Raw genomic sequence first — 17,030 nt, 5'->3', positions numbered from 1 at the left:
ACGGGTACATGGGTATCTTGGTGGTGTAGTGAATCTTGTGTACCAGACCCATTGCAAGATGCTGTACTCTGTCGTCAACCCTAAGCCATTCCATCCTGTCAAAATGGGCAGGGGTGAGGTTGGTTCGGGGAGTGAGGCCAAGTAGTAGCCTGACCAGTTTGTTTTGGGAAGTCTGGAGCCTTGTTTTAAGGGCCTTTGACATCTGACGGATGTTCCGGCCCAATACTTCCGGCTATGCACACTCTGCCTTAGATTGTGACCAGGCTTTTCTCAGATGAGTAAGGCTGGGACCGGGGCTACATTAGACCTCTGTATCCTAAAAGTTAAGAATAGTGAGTCATTGGATCAGAATCCGATCCCCAGGAAAGTGAGGCAGCAACTCATTAGTTTCTTCTTGCTGAGTGACCAACTGGGGGGGGTCCTTCTCTCCCATTGTTCAGTCAAACAAGGGGTTTCTGTTCCTTTGCTCAGCAGAGGCCTGGAGAGGTTAGGACTGGCTGTCTGGCTCAGACACTTGGACGCATAGTACATACACTAGGCAAGCTGAGGATTGAACCAGCAACCTTAACATTCATAGACTCTCTCCACCCACTCAGCTGTGGCTGTGCAACACACACACACACACACACACACACAATATTGAACCAACGGTGGGTACTTGTGTTTACCTTGACTGCGAGACCAGGCTGGTAGCGCGTGGATTTGACAGCACCACTTTGCTCTCAGCTCTCCTGCCCATTCAAAACATTTGCTTAACGCGAGGCTGTGCAGAATGCCGGGTGCAAAGGCCTCACTGCGGTTCTCAGTTGGGTTCTAGAATGTTCTCTCCAAAGAGCGCGAGGATGCGGCGAGCTGTGTGGAGTGGCAGTGTGAGAGTGGTTGTGGCCTGCCGAGAACATGCAGAGGGTCGTCTGACGTTCCATTGTGGGTATGGGGGTCAAGGGATAATTTGTTTACCTTCTTGTATGTCCTTTTCAGACCCCCTAAAAGAATAATATTTGAACAGGCGAACCCCCCCCCCCACCCTGATATGACAAGCATGTGGAATTGTGGAAGTTGAGGCATTACATTTAGATCTTACTCGGTTCCACCTGGGGTTTCCGACCCACAGGTTGAGAACCACTGCTGAAGTAGGGAGAGCTTAGAGAAGTAAAGAGGTCAAGACGGGTCTTTGGGGGTAGTGATTCATTGCCTTTTGACTGATGGGGTGGGGATGAATGTGTTCTGTTAAAATCCTTAACCATATTGGGCATATTGATTCTTGAAGGACATAATATAATAATTTTGAACCAATCTTCATATCACAATAATATATCCTAATACTGTATACCTAATAATATACCCTTTTTTATCCCCAATTTAGTCATTATGCCAATTGATTCCACCCCAACACACCATTTTGTGTGTTGTCAATGTCACTGCTGTTCTATCCTATACTGACTCACTTACCAGTGAGGAGCCCTCACCAGACAGGTGCTGCCCCAGCCCATAGGTAGGAATACGTGCAATAACAGTTATAGTACTAACACCTCCCCTCCCGGGCTTCCCTCCCCTGAACACAGACCAATTACAGTATGTTTGTATATACAGGTTTAATGTTTGTTTTTAGTTAAACAAACATTAAAAACGCTATTGACAATGGACAGAGTTTAATGTTTGTTGTTTAGTCGCTAACACAAACATTAAATGCCATTAACAATAAAGAGAGTTTAATATTTGTTTTGTCTGTTTGTTTTACATCACCTAATCATAGCAACATGAGTTAGACTTTAATATATTAGCGCCCCTCACTTCACACGGGTGTGATTTATTTGTATATAGACACTCGACTCGACAAAGCTGGATGCACCACGGTGGATTCGATCCCACAACCTCTGCGGTGGTGAGCAGGCACTATACCAATGCGCCACCCGGGCTCCTTAGAGTTTGATGTCAAATCTGGAAATATCTGTCACTGTCCCTTTGTGTCAAGAGGACAGAACTTCCATTTTAGAGTAGGGGAAGGGGGTGTGTTTTCTGGTCCCAGGGGGAGGGGAAATTGCTATAACAGCAATTTTACATGTTTTTACAGCTTCACCCAGCTGCTGGCTGCTCAGGTGGCTTTTTATGAACACACAGGGAGGGAGCTGTTAGGGCTTACGTGTCTTGCTCAGGGACACTTGGACATGTAGTTGCGCGAGCAGAGGGTCGAACCGGTTACACTCATCTATGGCCGAGTGGGTCAAATATCTGCTCTGTCAAATAAACATGGATAAAGCCAGTGGATTATGGTGTCATAGATAGCCTGATTCTTATGTCCTTATGGGAGCCTGCCATGTTTATGGTAAATTAGTAATTGGACTAAATATTGAAATATACTTTTCGGATGATAAACCATGTTGTCCCGTGAAATCGCTGTATTATCTGCTGCCAGTGGGAACAACTGGATGTATTTGCTTGAATTACCTTTAAATTGTTGTGGTTGCATTGATGTTAATGCCTCTTCTTGTGGTCATGCTGTAGTGTAGTGTATAGTATCGGTTCGTTAGCCAGTCTGGAGAAGCCAGGACATTAGAGACTAGAATAGCTACATGGGAATAATCTTCTCTTGGCAGGACTCAGGAGTTGCTGTGGCCTTGGCTTTGCCGTGCTCTGTCATAGTTATTTTATCTTTACTGACATTCACTGCAAACAACTTTTAAAACGTTTATATTAAGTTTGTAGTGAGTGAATGAATGAATAACGAGTGAAGGCCTTTGATGCTCTTCCAATCCTGTAACAAATGTGCTGTCCTTCAGATAGCTCATCAATAACTCATAGTTGCTAACTTTAGAAAGGCTATTCAGCATCCTAGAGCCAGCTGAACACAACACCTCGTAATTGTCTAAATGTCACATGACATTTGCAGGGCTGAGTTTACGTCATGCCTGATATTGTCTTGCACACAAGCACATTGTTGTATCTAAGCAGTGGTTCTCAAACATGTTTATGTCAAGGACTGCAAAATTGAGATGTATTTGGCCGCTGGACACCCATTTGAAAATGTTTTGTGCTAGGACTAGACTAGACAAAATATAATGGGGCTTGCGTGTGTAAACTGTAAACACATTTTGCACCTGGAACCTCCCAAGGACACCAGGGGTCCCCAGAACACACTTGGGGAACCCTGTTCTAGAATGTGTTGCAAGTGTTTTACAGCAAGGTTAGCATTTTCTGTATTGACCACATGATTAGCTCCACCTGTGCCGGCTATGTGTCTGTCTGCCTGCGTGTGGCTAATCTCGCAAACCGCTGGAGCAGTCGGCGCCAAACTGTGATCTTGCATGCCGCCATTAGATGAAGGCCATTAGATGGGTGTTTTTCCAATCCATCAACATCATTACCCCCGCCCACGCCCATCCAGTGCAACACATCTTCCCTGCTAATGTCACATTCTGCCTATTACCAGGTACTTTGTCCTTATGGCAAAGGAGGATGGATAGCATTAGATACTTTAGATACTGCAGTGCAAAAGTGATGTTACACAGCCCTGGGCAGACAACCTGATCTGTGAGAGCTCTAGTCTGCACCCCTTTCTAGTGTTGGAATAATCTTGCTCTTCTGAAAGGCTTGCCTCTATACAACCAGAAGATATCTCCAGGGGTTACCTATTGTTAATTTTACAGCGGGCAAATATTTGCTGTAATAAATGCAAACATTTCTATTATCACCTGACAGCTTTGCTTTCTGTTCATAATTTGAATGAGGTCTAGGCCTTGCTAAAAGCTTTATCTGATCGATAGTGACATTTTAGACTAGAGCATGCTTTAGAATTTGCTTGACCAAGCTCAAAATACAGAACAGTAGTGAGATGCACAGGTTCAGCAATAGTGAAACCACACACACACACACACACACACACACACACACACACACACACACAGCACACAATATTGTTTCACAAACTGGTGCCACAACATTTCAAGAGAGCCATCAAGGTCTTAGACAAGAAAACAAACTCCAATATTGTAGCATTTTGGAAAAGTATCACTTTTTAATCTTGGATGATTTGAGGACTTTTAAAAAGTCACTGCTTTGTCTATAAGTGTCTACATGGACTGGAGTGATTCTGTCCACAGGAAGGGAGACACTGGACGTGGCACTAGGTCACACATCAAAGGGGACTGTGACGTCCATATTTGTTTGTGGCACTACAGATGGAAATTCTTCATATTTACATGAATTCATGTGTAATGATTGAAATGTTCATGTATGTGCATGCATGGTCCTGGTTCCACTGTAGTTAGCATAATTGTGCAACTAAAAAGCTATTAATCCATTTGAATATTTTTTTTGTGTTTATTTTTATTTTTGTGTTTTATTTTAACTGGTGGTATTTTAACTACTACATTTCCACTAAAGAAAATCATCCCCTTTCTGTTTCTTCAGGCGATGGCAAAACGAAGGAAAGCAGCCCTTTTATCAACAACACCGATAATGACTTGGCGAACAACCAGTACGATGGCAAGAACATGGCCCTCTTCGAGGTAACACTCTTTAGCCATTTACATGATGTACTACAGCCGACGCAGTACTTTTCTTTGATCTGGAAGCGTGTCATGTCAGAACATGGCATTTGTTTTGACAAGATGACAAGATGAGGCCTTTAAAGATAAGCCTCCTATCTTACCACAGCAACACCTTGGGGCAGTGCATTTGTCATAACATCAATATCTCATTATCTCTAGCTTTCAAGCTTCTCTGAAGCATTATTTTTAGTGTGATGACTGATCACCAGCTATGGTAGACTAGGCGTGTTTCCATCATGTCTTTGACCTTGGCTTGAAGTAATACATTAATTACTTCAGTCAGTCACATTAGGTAGGTGAAAACACAATGAGCTGTTAATTCTTTCCTCTCAAATATTCAGAGGTACAATCTTATACAGTCATCTCTTATACAGAATTCCATTTGAAGATGGCATAGCACATCACTCACATTTTGCATTTAAAAATATTTTTACAAAAGCATGTATAAAAGAATGTATATATTTATTACAACTTGTGTGTGTGTGTGGGGGGGGGGGGGTTAAGATATTCTTGGGGCTTTTTCTGCTTTTTTGTTTTATTTGTTTTTAGTGTACAGTAAGCTGACAGGATATTGGGGGGGGGGGGGATGGGGGAGTGACATAAAGCAAAGGTTGTCGGGTTCTGGAGTCGAACCCCGGCGACACACAGGCTGGATTAGTAGCCAAGATGCCCGGACCGCTAGGCCGGCCCGGGCCCTGTGTGTCCTATCTTTATTGTGGTGCAGTGGTGATAGCTCTCAAGTGACGGCACTTTTTGTGGCCAGTCTTTTTATAACAAGAGTATTGATTTGATCAAAGAATATATGCCCAAAAGTTTGTTAACCCATTTTGACCTGAGATCAGATTCTAAAAAAATGTCTTCTACATCCTGACAGTTTTCTGAAAAAGCTATGTTTCTGTTTCTGCCAATCGATTTTTCAAAAATAGCAGACCTACAAGCTCTTAGCGCGCCACTCGGTGGCGCGCTATGAGCTTGTAGATCTGCTATTTTTCAATAGCTAAAGCATAACATAATGCTAACACCAAAAGGGGTTCTCGCCCAGAATGGGTTAAAGTACATTCAAATGAACGGTCTCCCCGTACTTGTCCCTGCCATTTGGCTGCCCTTGTCCCGCCGTGGTCACTGGCGTCCAGCATAGCGTCCAAGAATAAAGTCACTTCTTCGCCACTGTGGTTCTATTTGTGCCAGTCGGCACAAATTTGATCCAGCCATGCTATTCTAACATCCTTTGATTCATGAATATCCAGTGAATTAAGATTCTTGTGGAATCCAATGTTGGACGGACGTGGAGTTCGTTTTTCATTCCCGCCATTGGCAAATGTAAAGTTGGTGGCAAAGCATAAAGATAATTATATCCTTTCTTAAAATAATAGTTTATTAACCCATTTAGACCTGAGGACGCATCTGTGTCATATTATAGCTTTTAACCCATTTTGGGTGGGAACCCCTTTTGGTGTTTTAACTAAGCATTATGTTATACTTTAGCTATTGAAAAATAGCAGATCTACAAGTTCATAGCGCGCCACCGAGTGGCGCGCTATGAACTTGTAGATCTGCTATTTTTGGAAAATCGTAAAAATGCGGCACAAATCTTTGAATATATATTCTTTCAGAGCGAACGTTTTTTTTATTTCGACGTCGGGCCTGAATGGGTTAAATATAAGTGGTGACCCTTTATGAAGTGTTTGGACACTGCTAAAAGGTATTTATTTTCAACTTCACAGGAGGAGATCGACAGCAACCCAATGGTTTCATCTCTCCTCAATAAACTGGCAAACTACACCAATCTAACCCAGGGGGCTCAGGAACATGAAGAGGCGGACGAAGATGAGGGACACAAAAAGAAAGTCGTCAAGGTACAATTTAAGAGGCATTGTTGTTTTATACAATGAACATACTGTATAAAAGTGTTCTCTTCTGTTCTGTGCCTTTTCAATTTAGGGTTAGTGATATTCTTTGGTTAAAATAACATTTGTTGTTGAAATGGTAAAGCTCTACAGTATATTGGATAGTAATCATTGCTATAGATTGATTGATTGACTGATGAATTTATTAACAGATTGGAGAATTACAGTACATTTCAAGCACAACTCAATACTAAACTGTTAACTGTGGACGTCACCATAAAGTATTACACTTGTTTACAATAGGGTCCACCATGTTCAATTCATAAGTGTAGACACAAAATACAGTTTCCGGTTGGTTGCCAAATTCATCCAATCGGGAGAACGTATCATTCTACATTGCTACAGTTTATACTGTTCCAGTTCTAATCTTTGTCATCAACTTACAATTTCACTTGTTTACACTGAGTTCTCTCTCCTGATTGAATGGAATCCTGACAACACTCTACTAAGCAATGATTACTCTCAGAATATAGAGCTATTTAACTTATTTTAACTAAAGAAAATACACTTGCTGCACCTTTGATTCTGTCTAGTGTTCTTTTCTCTGCATTTCTCTGTTATTCTGTCTGGGCTCTCAGCTCTTCTCTCCAAGTTGTCGGTCCAATTAATGCCTTATTTTGTGTAGATTTTAGGACACCAGCTAAATACAGTACATTTACCTTTTACCCATGGGACCTTTCAACCCTCTGAACTTACTTTACATAACAGGATCACTGACCATGGAAACTCTGTTTGTTTTATCAATCTTTTTGAGGGTATGCAAATAGGATCGATTTGAGTTCCCCCTTCTTTCGACCACTGCGTCCTTGCTCATACACTTTTCATGCTTGTGGGACACCACCGCCACCCTTTGTGCTTGTGGGATAACTTGACGAATAGTTAAAGGATCATCAGACCACGGCAACCACTATAATATTAAAATCACACATTCTGTGGATGTGTTCCTGCCGGTTGTCACCCAGTTCGGTAGGAGTCTGTGTATAACCACAGTCATCTATCTAGCCACTAAGCTCTGGAATTGTTACTTCAGTTAAATAACCCTTTCATTACATTAACTCCAACAAGCACTTCTTTGTGAGCAGAATTAAACTACTGAATCAACTAGTCTAGTCCATTTGGCAGAACCAAGATCAAAAGGCCCCTTGAGTGGATTTTGGAACAAGAGAATCGTTCATAAAAGCATCCTAGATGTTGAGTGCATTTATCTGTAAATTATATTAAAGATCGTAAAGACCTGTTGATCCTTTTGATGGAATCGGGTCGGCACCGGGAGTACCTATTGCTGCAATTACAACACAAGGATTCAGTCTAACCCATTTTAACGGATCAACACAAGCAAAGAAAAGCAAAGCTAGGTTACTATATTTACCCAGGGTAACTGGACTAAGCATCAGATACTTGTTTACAGCCAGTTCAATGCCTTGCTCAAGGGCACTTCAGCGGTGGTAATTTTAACGTGCCGGTCCGGGGATACGAACTGGCGACCTTCCGGTATCAAGACCGCTCCGCAAACCGTTCGGCCACCGCTGCCACACAAGCATGTGTACTGTGTGCGCTTGTCTCATGGGAGCTCCTCAAGTTTTTATTCACATATCTCTTTTCTGTTGAATAAAGTTGGAAGAAAAATTAAAAAATACCCACAGTACTGCCAAGCAACATACAGATGCCAATGTATTCTGTAACCACAACGCTGGTTCAATGCCAGTTACTTTCCCTGTCCTGTTCCTCGCACAAAGACACGCCATCGGGACCTCCCCATTGGCTTGGAGAAACATCTTTGTCCAAAAACTAAAACGGATAGAGCTGACACCACTGTCGTCTGCTCTTTGGCTGTGGAACCAGTCCTGTGCATTTTGCATTGGGAGATGGCGAATAAGGTAGCTATTTATCAAGCTTAAAAGGCAGTGGAAGGTTGTGGAATCTAAGCAGCCGATTTTCTATTATGATGCTCCGTGTCATTGTTCATAAACATTGACTCATTTTGCCTTTTGTCTTTTTGGATTACTGTTGTGGAATTGCAGTTTAATAGAAGGAATGTACAGTATGTTTGGCGCCGCGGGCTCTGGTTTAATCTTGTAGGAGAACGTATAGATTGGTACATTGCGCCTTTTGATTATGGAATTGTTAATTTTGGATATGATTTACAATCTTTTGGTTCTCAGTGCTCCCCTATTGGTTTCGCTTTCTCTATGGTTCTCAACAGTCGTTGAAAGTAAGTACATATGCTCAAGCATTGTACAATATTGGGGTATTTTAACTATTATACTTCTAATCGTAGATGCAAATATTATATATTATTTGACAGCTTTACTAGTTACTTTGCAGATTTGGATTAATACAAAACATGCATTAATGCAATGCATTATGTATTATTATATGTTTACAGGATCGGTGCTGGACATTTACGGCCGTCTTTTAGGCTAGACTGCCTAAGTATAAAGTTGCCTTTGAACAGAACAGCCACTGCAACGACAGCTGAGTTGCTTGTCATGAAAATCCACTTTAATAAAGTTGTAGGGAAACTGAAATGGTGGGCATTTTATTTTGAAGTTTCAGACGGTTTCTGCTTGAAACACTGCTCTGAAGTTTCTGAACCAATCAGAGCGTCTCATCCCTTCAGGCGATGGGACGGTAGCTAGAGACGGTAGCTATGCTATACGTAGGACGCATGGAGTGTTTTTGTTTACAAGTCAGATAGTCGGCCAGCTGTACCAGTTTACTGTTATGTGGCTTATATCTACCCTATAATGTTTTCAGATACATATTTTAGCGTGATGATTAAGTTGAAACCGAGTAATACGCTGTCTGGATGTTATCTTGAATGGGAATAAAAACGGAGGATTTCTGTAATCAGTAGCTCTTCTACTACATTGAATGGAAAAGTGACTGATGTTAGTCTGCCTCAAACGTTACTCTTTACTAACACTAACTTTACAAAGATGCCCAGAACATCGGGATGAACCTGTGTAGTTTATGGCTGCTCCAACAGTAGTGGCAAAATTCTACTTTGGAGAGAAACGGAATGTTAAATAAGAGCGCCAGCCCAAATTTCGTTGGGCATATAGTAGTGTAATTACGGCACCGCTCAGTAGTGGTTCAGGACCTTTCACTGCTTCGTCTGAGCCACCGCGGGCAGCTGAGCGGTGGTAATTACGGTGGTAAAGTTACGGTGGTAAAGTAATTGGACTACTAAATGCGCAACGAAATTCGGGCGGGCACTCGTATCGTATGACATAACGTTTCTCTCCAAACTCCAAAGTTGAATTCTGCCACTTCTGTCAGCCATAAACTACACAGGTTCATCCCGATGTTCTGGGCATCTTTGTAAAGTTATTGTTAGTAAAGAGTAACGTTTGAGCAGATTAACATCAGTCACTTCCCCATTCAATGTAGTAGAAGAGCTGACTGTGTACCCTGCAGATATCTTGTCTCCGCCTACAGGAAATACGTTGGCTGTGACCAGGAGACCCGTCTCTGAATGTGTCTATATGTGGTATTGCTACTTATACTTTAGTAAAAAAAACAACAACAACGGAGTACTTCCTCCAACGATCTCATTCTTCCCCCTGCTGGTGATAGCATGCAGACCTATTATTTGTATTATTTTTTAAAGGGTTAGTTCAGATTTTTGGACTTATAGCTGTAGGAAATACTTGCCATTAATATAGTGGTTGCAAAGGTATTAATTGATTGCCTGAGTCCCATGGTGGGAGTTCTGGTCTTTTGGTGGGGGTCTGGTGGCATGCATTAAAAATAAATGAATCCACAAAACTTGCGTCATTTGTATTGTTGACCTATTTCTAACATAGTGTAATGTTTGTTCAACTGTGACCCTGTCACATGGAACTATTTTGTGTCTAGTATCACTACACCAGCAGCAGCACAAAACTATAGTTCCATGTGACAGAGGGGTCAAAGTTGAATGAAAGTTGCGCTACATGGTAGAAATAGGTCAACAATACAAATTGAAATGATGCTAGTTTTGTGGATTAATTTGATTTAATGAGTACTACTTATTCACCAAAACCAGACCAGAACTCCCACCACAGGACTCAGGCAATCAATTAATACCATTACAACCACTATATTAATGGCAAGTATTTCCCACAGCTTTAAGTCCAAGAATCCAAACTAACCCTTCACCACTTTTCAACCTATCTTCATATAATAGGTCCTCACTAATAATTGAATAAATGGTGGGATTGTTTTCTACTCGGTCTGTGTCTCATAGGAGGGCTGTGGGCAGGTCAGAAACCGTCTTCCAGTGACATCATCGATGGGGAATACAAGCTAATAAAAACTGCAGGCTTTCTAGTCCTGAAAAGTTGCAATGCGAAAATGGAAGCCATCGTTCTCACGATAATGAAAATCTAAACATTTTTGTAAAAAAATCTTGTTTAAAACATAATCTGCCATTTTCCCATAGCTTCGTTTGATTGGCTCGGCAGCAGATTTGATCCAGGCAGAAACACGTATGAAACCATACATCTTTCCAGCTCAAATCTGACGAGGCAATTATACAAAACTATGGGAAAATGAGATGGGTATTTGGCCTTCCAAAAACCTGGGACTACACTTATTATGCACAGAGCTCTGAGTTGTGTTCAGTCGTGTGCCTGCAGCCAAGCCGGAGGCACCACTGAGCGGTTGAACTCCAAGAACTTGTCTTTACCCCTGCTTTTCCTGGATAATCAATGACATCACTGTAGCAGATTGATGCACATCACGTGTTGGGCACACCCAGCCCAGAACTAGGTGTGACTACTTAACCACAATCACTTTTTGATGCACCTTGTTTGAACATTTGAACATTTGCACTCCGGGCAAATGTTGTTCAAAGGAATCTCAAAAATATTTGGTCACTCATGTAGACATGAATCAGTTTCCGGAAGTCCCCTGGTGGGCCATTTAAATTTAGATGCATAATACCAATAAATGTATTGATGTACAGTATTTATATAGCACACTGCCATGTGTATGTACTTGCATGAATGTCTTAGTAAATGTAAAAAATAATTAAATATGAATGTTAACACGCCTTTTAAGCCAATTTTACCGGGTAATAGGTTAAGGAGCTATTTGCATACATTTTAGAAGTGGTTTCTAACGTTCTGCAGCAACTATAGTAGTGCTTACACTGCTACCAGCTGTGAAAACATTGGCCAATTGGAAGGAATGGAGTTGTGCCACCGTCTGTACACCAATTTGTCTCCCAATTTGGGGGATCCCAATGAGGGAGAGTTGATGCATCAACATTTTTGTTCAGGATTGCAACTGCTTTATGTAATTATTTATCGTATTAGTTTATCTGTTTTATTTCTTTGAGTGTTTTCTGTCTTCTGATTCATGTACTGTGCTTATTTCGATGTTGCTGTATGATAATGTAATTTCTGCTGATGGGTTGTATCTCGGCTACATTGAAAATGAGGGCCTGCCCCTCAACTGTCCATTTCCTCCCTTCCTTAATGAACATTTCCTCCATGTCTCCTCCTTGCCCCTCTCCACCTCCAGAGCCCTCAGATGGGGACCTTCATGGGTGTGTACCTGCCCTGCCTCCAGAACATCCTGGGGGTCATCCTCTTCCTGCGTCTCACCTGGATCGTTGGCACAGCGGGCATCTTGGAGTCTCTGGCCATCGTGGTCATGACCTGCTCCTGTGTGAGTACACGCCCTCCTCGCATGTTGGAATGTCAATTCAATGAGTTGTTTTCAGGGAGAAAAATGTCAACATGTCCATAGCCAGACTGTATATCACAGAACTATCCATAACGTACAAATGAGGTAAAAAACATAAGAGTTACGATTGGCGAGGCAAAGTGTAGAATTACTGAAAAATAAGTCCCTTTATTTGTAGTGCAGAAGAAGTGTAACACAACAAGAAGCAGAAGAGCTGAAACACTACATCATTCAACAATCTCACACACACACACACACACACACACTGAGGGGAGAGACGGGTGTACACAGGGACTCATCACAGGACATGGTACACCAAAATGAGCTGGGAAACTAGAGGTTTAGTTTGGGTAACAAGATGACTAGGGTGTTGTGACCGGTCTACGGTTGTGACGAGGCTAGCGCAAGACTGGTGTGCAGGGAGAGTCAGGCCGGGGGAGGGGTACAAGAACACAAGACAGGTGACATGCTGTGAGCTTGTAGATTGGTGTCTCATTTTGAGAATTCTCGTTCTCAAATAGTGACACTAGGTTGAAAGTGGTAGGTAGCGTATGTGATATTGCTGTGTCTCTCTAGCTCTTTAATAAACAGAACATTTATTTTCAGCTCGGGATACCAATTTGATCCAATCAGGAGAGGGAGAACTCATACAGGATTCAGGATAAACTAGGGAAATTGAAAGTGAGGACAGACACAAATAACTGAACAGACAAAATTGGAACCGGAACAATAAATGTACTAATGTACTACAACCTACTTGTTAGTTAATGAAATGAATTTCTGTTTATTAAAGAGCCAAGTTGTGAGCTCAGAACAATGGCAGTATCACAAGTTCTAAAGTTTCCCCACACACCTAGAGAATATAATACAGTGCTAGGCCAGAAGATACGAGAGCTGGGAAAGGACACACTGCTTGTGAAAACAACAGATGCATCATCTCAAATCACTAGGCACAAGCGCCAGTCAATCCGATGAAGCAGTTGATGGCCTCAAGGCCGTGGTGTCAAGTGTATCAGTGTGTGCTTATGCAGATGGAAGTGAATCAGCAAATGCATTTCTTGCTCAAGCAGATACAAGTGCTATGTATTCATGTGATCAGAACAATGACTCTCACTTTGATATAATTTTAAAATATTTCAAAGTGAAAGGTATTGTTTTTTGGACACATTTTTTCTTTTCTTTAGTTCATGCCAAACGTATGAACATAATTGATCTTACTGTACATCAAGAGATTTAGAGCTTGCGTAAGATGATTACACTAAGAGTGTATGCATTTGAGTACCTTATGTAATAAGTGCATTTGATGCAGTGTGGATGTATGTACATCCATACAGTATATAATAATATACCGTATGTTGGGTGTGCAGGCTTGAGTGTTTTTAGCTTCAAACATGGTAGATTGTGGGGATGGATGGCATCAAGGGTCAGATTGACGGCACTAGTGAGAGTATGCAGTGAGTTGAGACAGTGGCCACTGATCCCTCCTATATTTAGCGATGAAGGCTTTTCTGACTCCCAGCTCCTAATGGTACATGGCAGCTTGATGCCTAATCCCTTCCTCTGAAAAGTGTGTGTGTGTGTGTGTGTGTGTGTGTGTGTGTGTGTGTGTGTGTGTGTGTGTGTGTGTGTGTGTGTGTGTGCGTGTGCGTGCGTGCGTGCGTGCGTGCCTCTCTCTCACCCCCCCATATATTTACCAATCCCACAGCAGACAATGCCTTCCTTAAACTTAATAATAAGGGGCTGTGCAATCTCAGTTGAATCCCATCTTACCGTTTGTCTTGTTCTTATTAACATGCCTGGTGAATGAATGAAGTCCCCCTCCTTCTACACCAATGTGACGTGTACAGATAGGCTGGACAAGAACTGTTACTGATAGAGTCTCAACTAAGTGGAAGGAAATACCGCCATATAGTCCATGAGCCAGACCCCCCTAATTTGCGCGTTAATTACGAAATGGGTGGGCAAATTCTTGTTTGAATTTTTGACTAGCTGTACATCTCTACTTCACATTTTTGTATGATAACAATCGCAGACTAGCAGCTTAGTGGTTGTTATCATGCATTGAGTACATGCACCCCTATATTGCCACATGCAAATTGTGACAACACATATATGATCAACTTTTGAACCTTACTTTGTGCAGAGACCAATCAAACCACTTTTCTGCATAATTCAAATATGGGGAATTGATTGGAATGGTTATTTTACTTCCACAAAACTTCCATATATGCTTAAATGGGCTTTTAATGCAGTATTTTGCACACACATTACACACAAATTTAAAATAAGGCTTGCAAATATCCCCATTTTGGAAGTGTGTGCTAAGAACCAACATGTTCCTAATGGCTATAGAAAACTGCTCACCATTCTAAGCTTTAATATGAGTGGTAACATGTGTTTGTACGTTTTGTAACTCTAGAGATACAATCAGAAACACTATTATAGTGTGATAACACGAGCCAGGGCCATAGCTATAGAATCAAATCGGTGGGCAAAGCTGGTGTGATTTTTTTTGACTTGTTGTGCATCTCTACTTCACAGTTTGGCATGATAACCATTGCAGACACATAGCTTAGTGGTCGTTATCATGCATTGAATATGTGGCCCCCTATATTACCTGCACACACATTCTTACAAAAATATATGATAAACGTTTGAGCCATTATTGTGTAGAGACCTATAATCACACCTTTCTGCATAATTCAAGTATGGGTAATTGATTGGAATAGTCATTTTACTTATTCAATACTTTCATATATGCTTAAATGGCTTTTTAATGCAAAATTCTGCACACAAATGATCCATGCAATAACCAACCCCAAGAAGAGGACCTGATTATCACAGAGGCAGCCTTGACTGACTCGGAAATAAAGGACTGAATTTACCAGTGCTCCCACGGGCCAGTGCCCGTGGGATCACTGGGCAGGGGCCCTGCCTAGAGCCTGGGCAGAGGACTTTTGTGGCGGTTCTGGACAACCGTGGGTCTGACCGACTAGACACCGGGCTGGCTGAAGAAGTTCCTCATGCAGAAGACCCCAACACGGTGTAGTGTCTGGCCCTGAGACTTATTGACAGTCATGCCGAAGCAGGGTCTCACTGGAAACTGTTGGTGGGGCAGAGTGAATGGATAGATGATGTTGGTTGGACACAGGGTGATGCGTGGCCGTGGACTGAGAGTGCATCCTGCATTGACACCAACCACAGATCTTGCAGCTTTAGGCGTGCATCTCGTGCTTTGTCTGACCAGCGGATTCGACCGTTATCTCTCTGTGCACATTGTTGTGCGTCACGTACATCCGGCATGTAAAAAAGGTAATCTGTAACTGCCATCTATTAGCCAATTCATCGTTCTGTTGAGCTGGTCAAGTCATGGTGATGTCAGAAGTGATGTCAGCAGTATCACCTTTTATGCCCATCTTTGTCAGGCATGGCCAAATATGGGGTCTATGCAGATGTCAGAAGTCGGTGGGACGAACCCGTATTTAGGCATGCCCAAATATGGAGTTGCAGAGGCAGAGGCCTTGTGATGTCAGCTGTGGCCCGGGCAGAGGCCTTTTGTGGCGGTTCTGGACAACCATGGGTCCGACCAACTCGACACCGGGCACTGCACTCCCTGTGGGGGTGTAGAACGCGTGTGTCGAATTTGAAGTAGGTGGGGCGAACGGTTTTGGTGTTACATGTATTACAGACATACAGCTGTACAGACACAGAGACTTTGCATTTATAGTTAGATGATACATTGGCTACTATATGGACATTGAATATTCCCTCATTTAAAACCTTTGACTTTGACATGTTAACAAAATGAAATAAGAATGTTGACTCTGTCAATACAATATTCAATTGACAGAGTCAGGCAAAATCAGGCATATTTTCCTATATAATGCCTAATTTGCATATTTAAATATACAATTTCAGAAAACTTGTAATACAATAAATCATTGTTTTCATGTAATTAATCAACTAGGGAAGTTTCATGGTGATCACTAGTTCTTAATTTTTTTCATCCTATTCACCCATGTATATAGGTGAAAATAACAAAATGTGTGATAAATATGAAAAAGCTGCTCCTGTGGAAGTGTTATCATATATTAATTTACTTATATTGACCTTTTAATATAATTTAATATAGGTATGGTTTTGCCCACTCATTTCGTAATGAAAACTTGTCTGGCTCATGGACTAATAAGGGAAGTTGCCATTTGTATTCCCAGGCCATGAAAGCCGTGATTGGTCCATTGGTTGGTCAGGGGAAGTACATGCAACGGAGATCCCGCCCTGTAGGCACTTTCGTGTATGGTTATTTTCTAGGCTTTTCTCCGCATGAGATGAGATAAGGCTGAGAACCACGATATGTGATGGCAGTCAATAGCAGTACTAGCAACGTGTCCAGATACCAGTGATGGACAAAACAGAGGACAGAGGATGGTTGCAGAGTGACGGAAAGCCACATGTAATCCTCTTCTTTGAAAAGTTAGTCGTCAACAAGACTTCAGAATAGCTAAATATTGTAATAAATATTGTAGCTAAACATGCAAAAGTTAACAAACCGTTTCTGTACATATAAATGCTTACATGTGCGTAATGAGGATCGGAATTTGACAGAAATGGTAGTTCCCTTCTGCCAGACACCGACATGCACATAATTGTGGCTACATTACAGTACATCAGCAACGCAGCATCTGAATTTATTTGCACAATGAAACTACACCCCTGTTGTTCCATAATGACTTGGTAGTTACTGTGAGAACTTAAGAGAGCAGCTTTCCCCAGCGGCTTTATGGGGATGTCCACATCAGCCAGTCAGTCACTCGTGGGTCACGTGGTGCAGAGCACATTGTCAGATGTTGTTAAAAGTGCCTTGAATTGTGTTTGATTCAGATTGAGTTCAGTTCAGGTC

General features: G+C 41.9%; 1 protein-coding gene across 6 annotated transcripts in view; it reads left to right on the top strand.

The window, feature by feature from the left end:
• Positions 1-17,030, top strand: part of slc12a7b (solute carrier family 12 member 7b) — a 100,040-nt gene that overhangs the window by 49,063 nt on the left and 33,947 nt on the right. For all 6 annotated transcript variants that reach the window (XM_079489149.1, XM_079489150.1, XM_079489147.1 and 3 more), the window contains exons 2-4: positions 4,408-4,505; positions 6,272-6,403; positions 11,966-12,112. In XM_079489149.1, coding sequence (XP_079345275.1) covers positions 4,408-4,505; positions 6,272-6,403; positions 11,966-12,112 — 377 coding nt within the window. The remainder of the gene's footprint in view (positions 1-4,407; positions 4,506-6,271; positions 6,404-11,965; positions 12,113-17,030) is intronic.

This window comes from Electrona antarctica, assembly GCF_951216825.1.
Source record: "Electrona antarctica genome assembly, chromosome: 20".
NCBI classification, from domain to species: Eukaryota; Metazoa; Chordata; class Actinopteri; order Myctophiformes; family Myctophidae; genus Electrona; species Electrona antarctica.
This window is presented reverse-complemented; position numbering and strand designations above follow the sequence as displayed.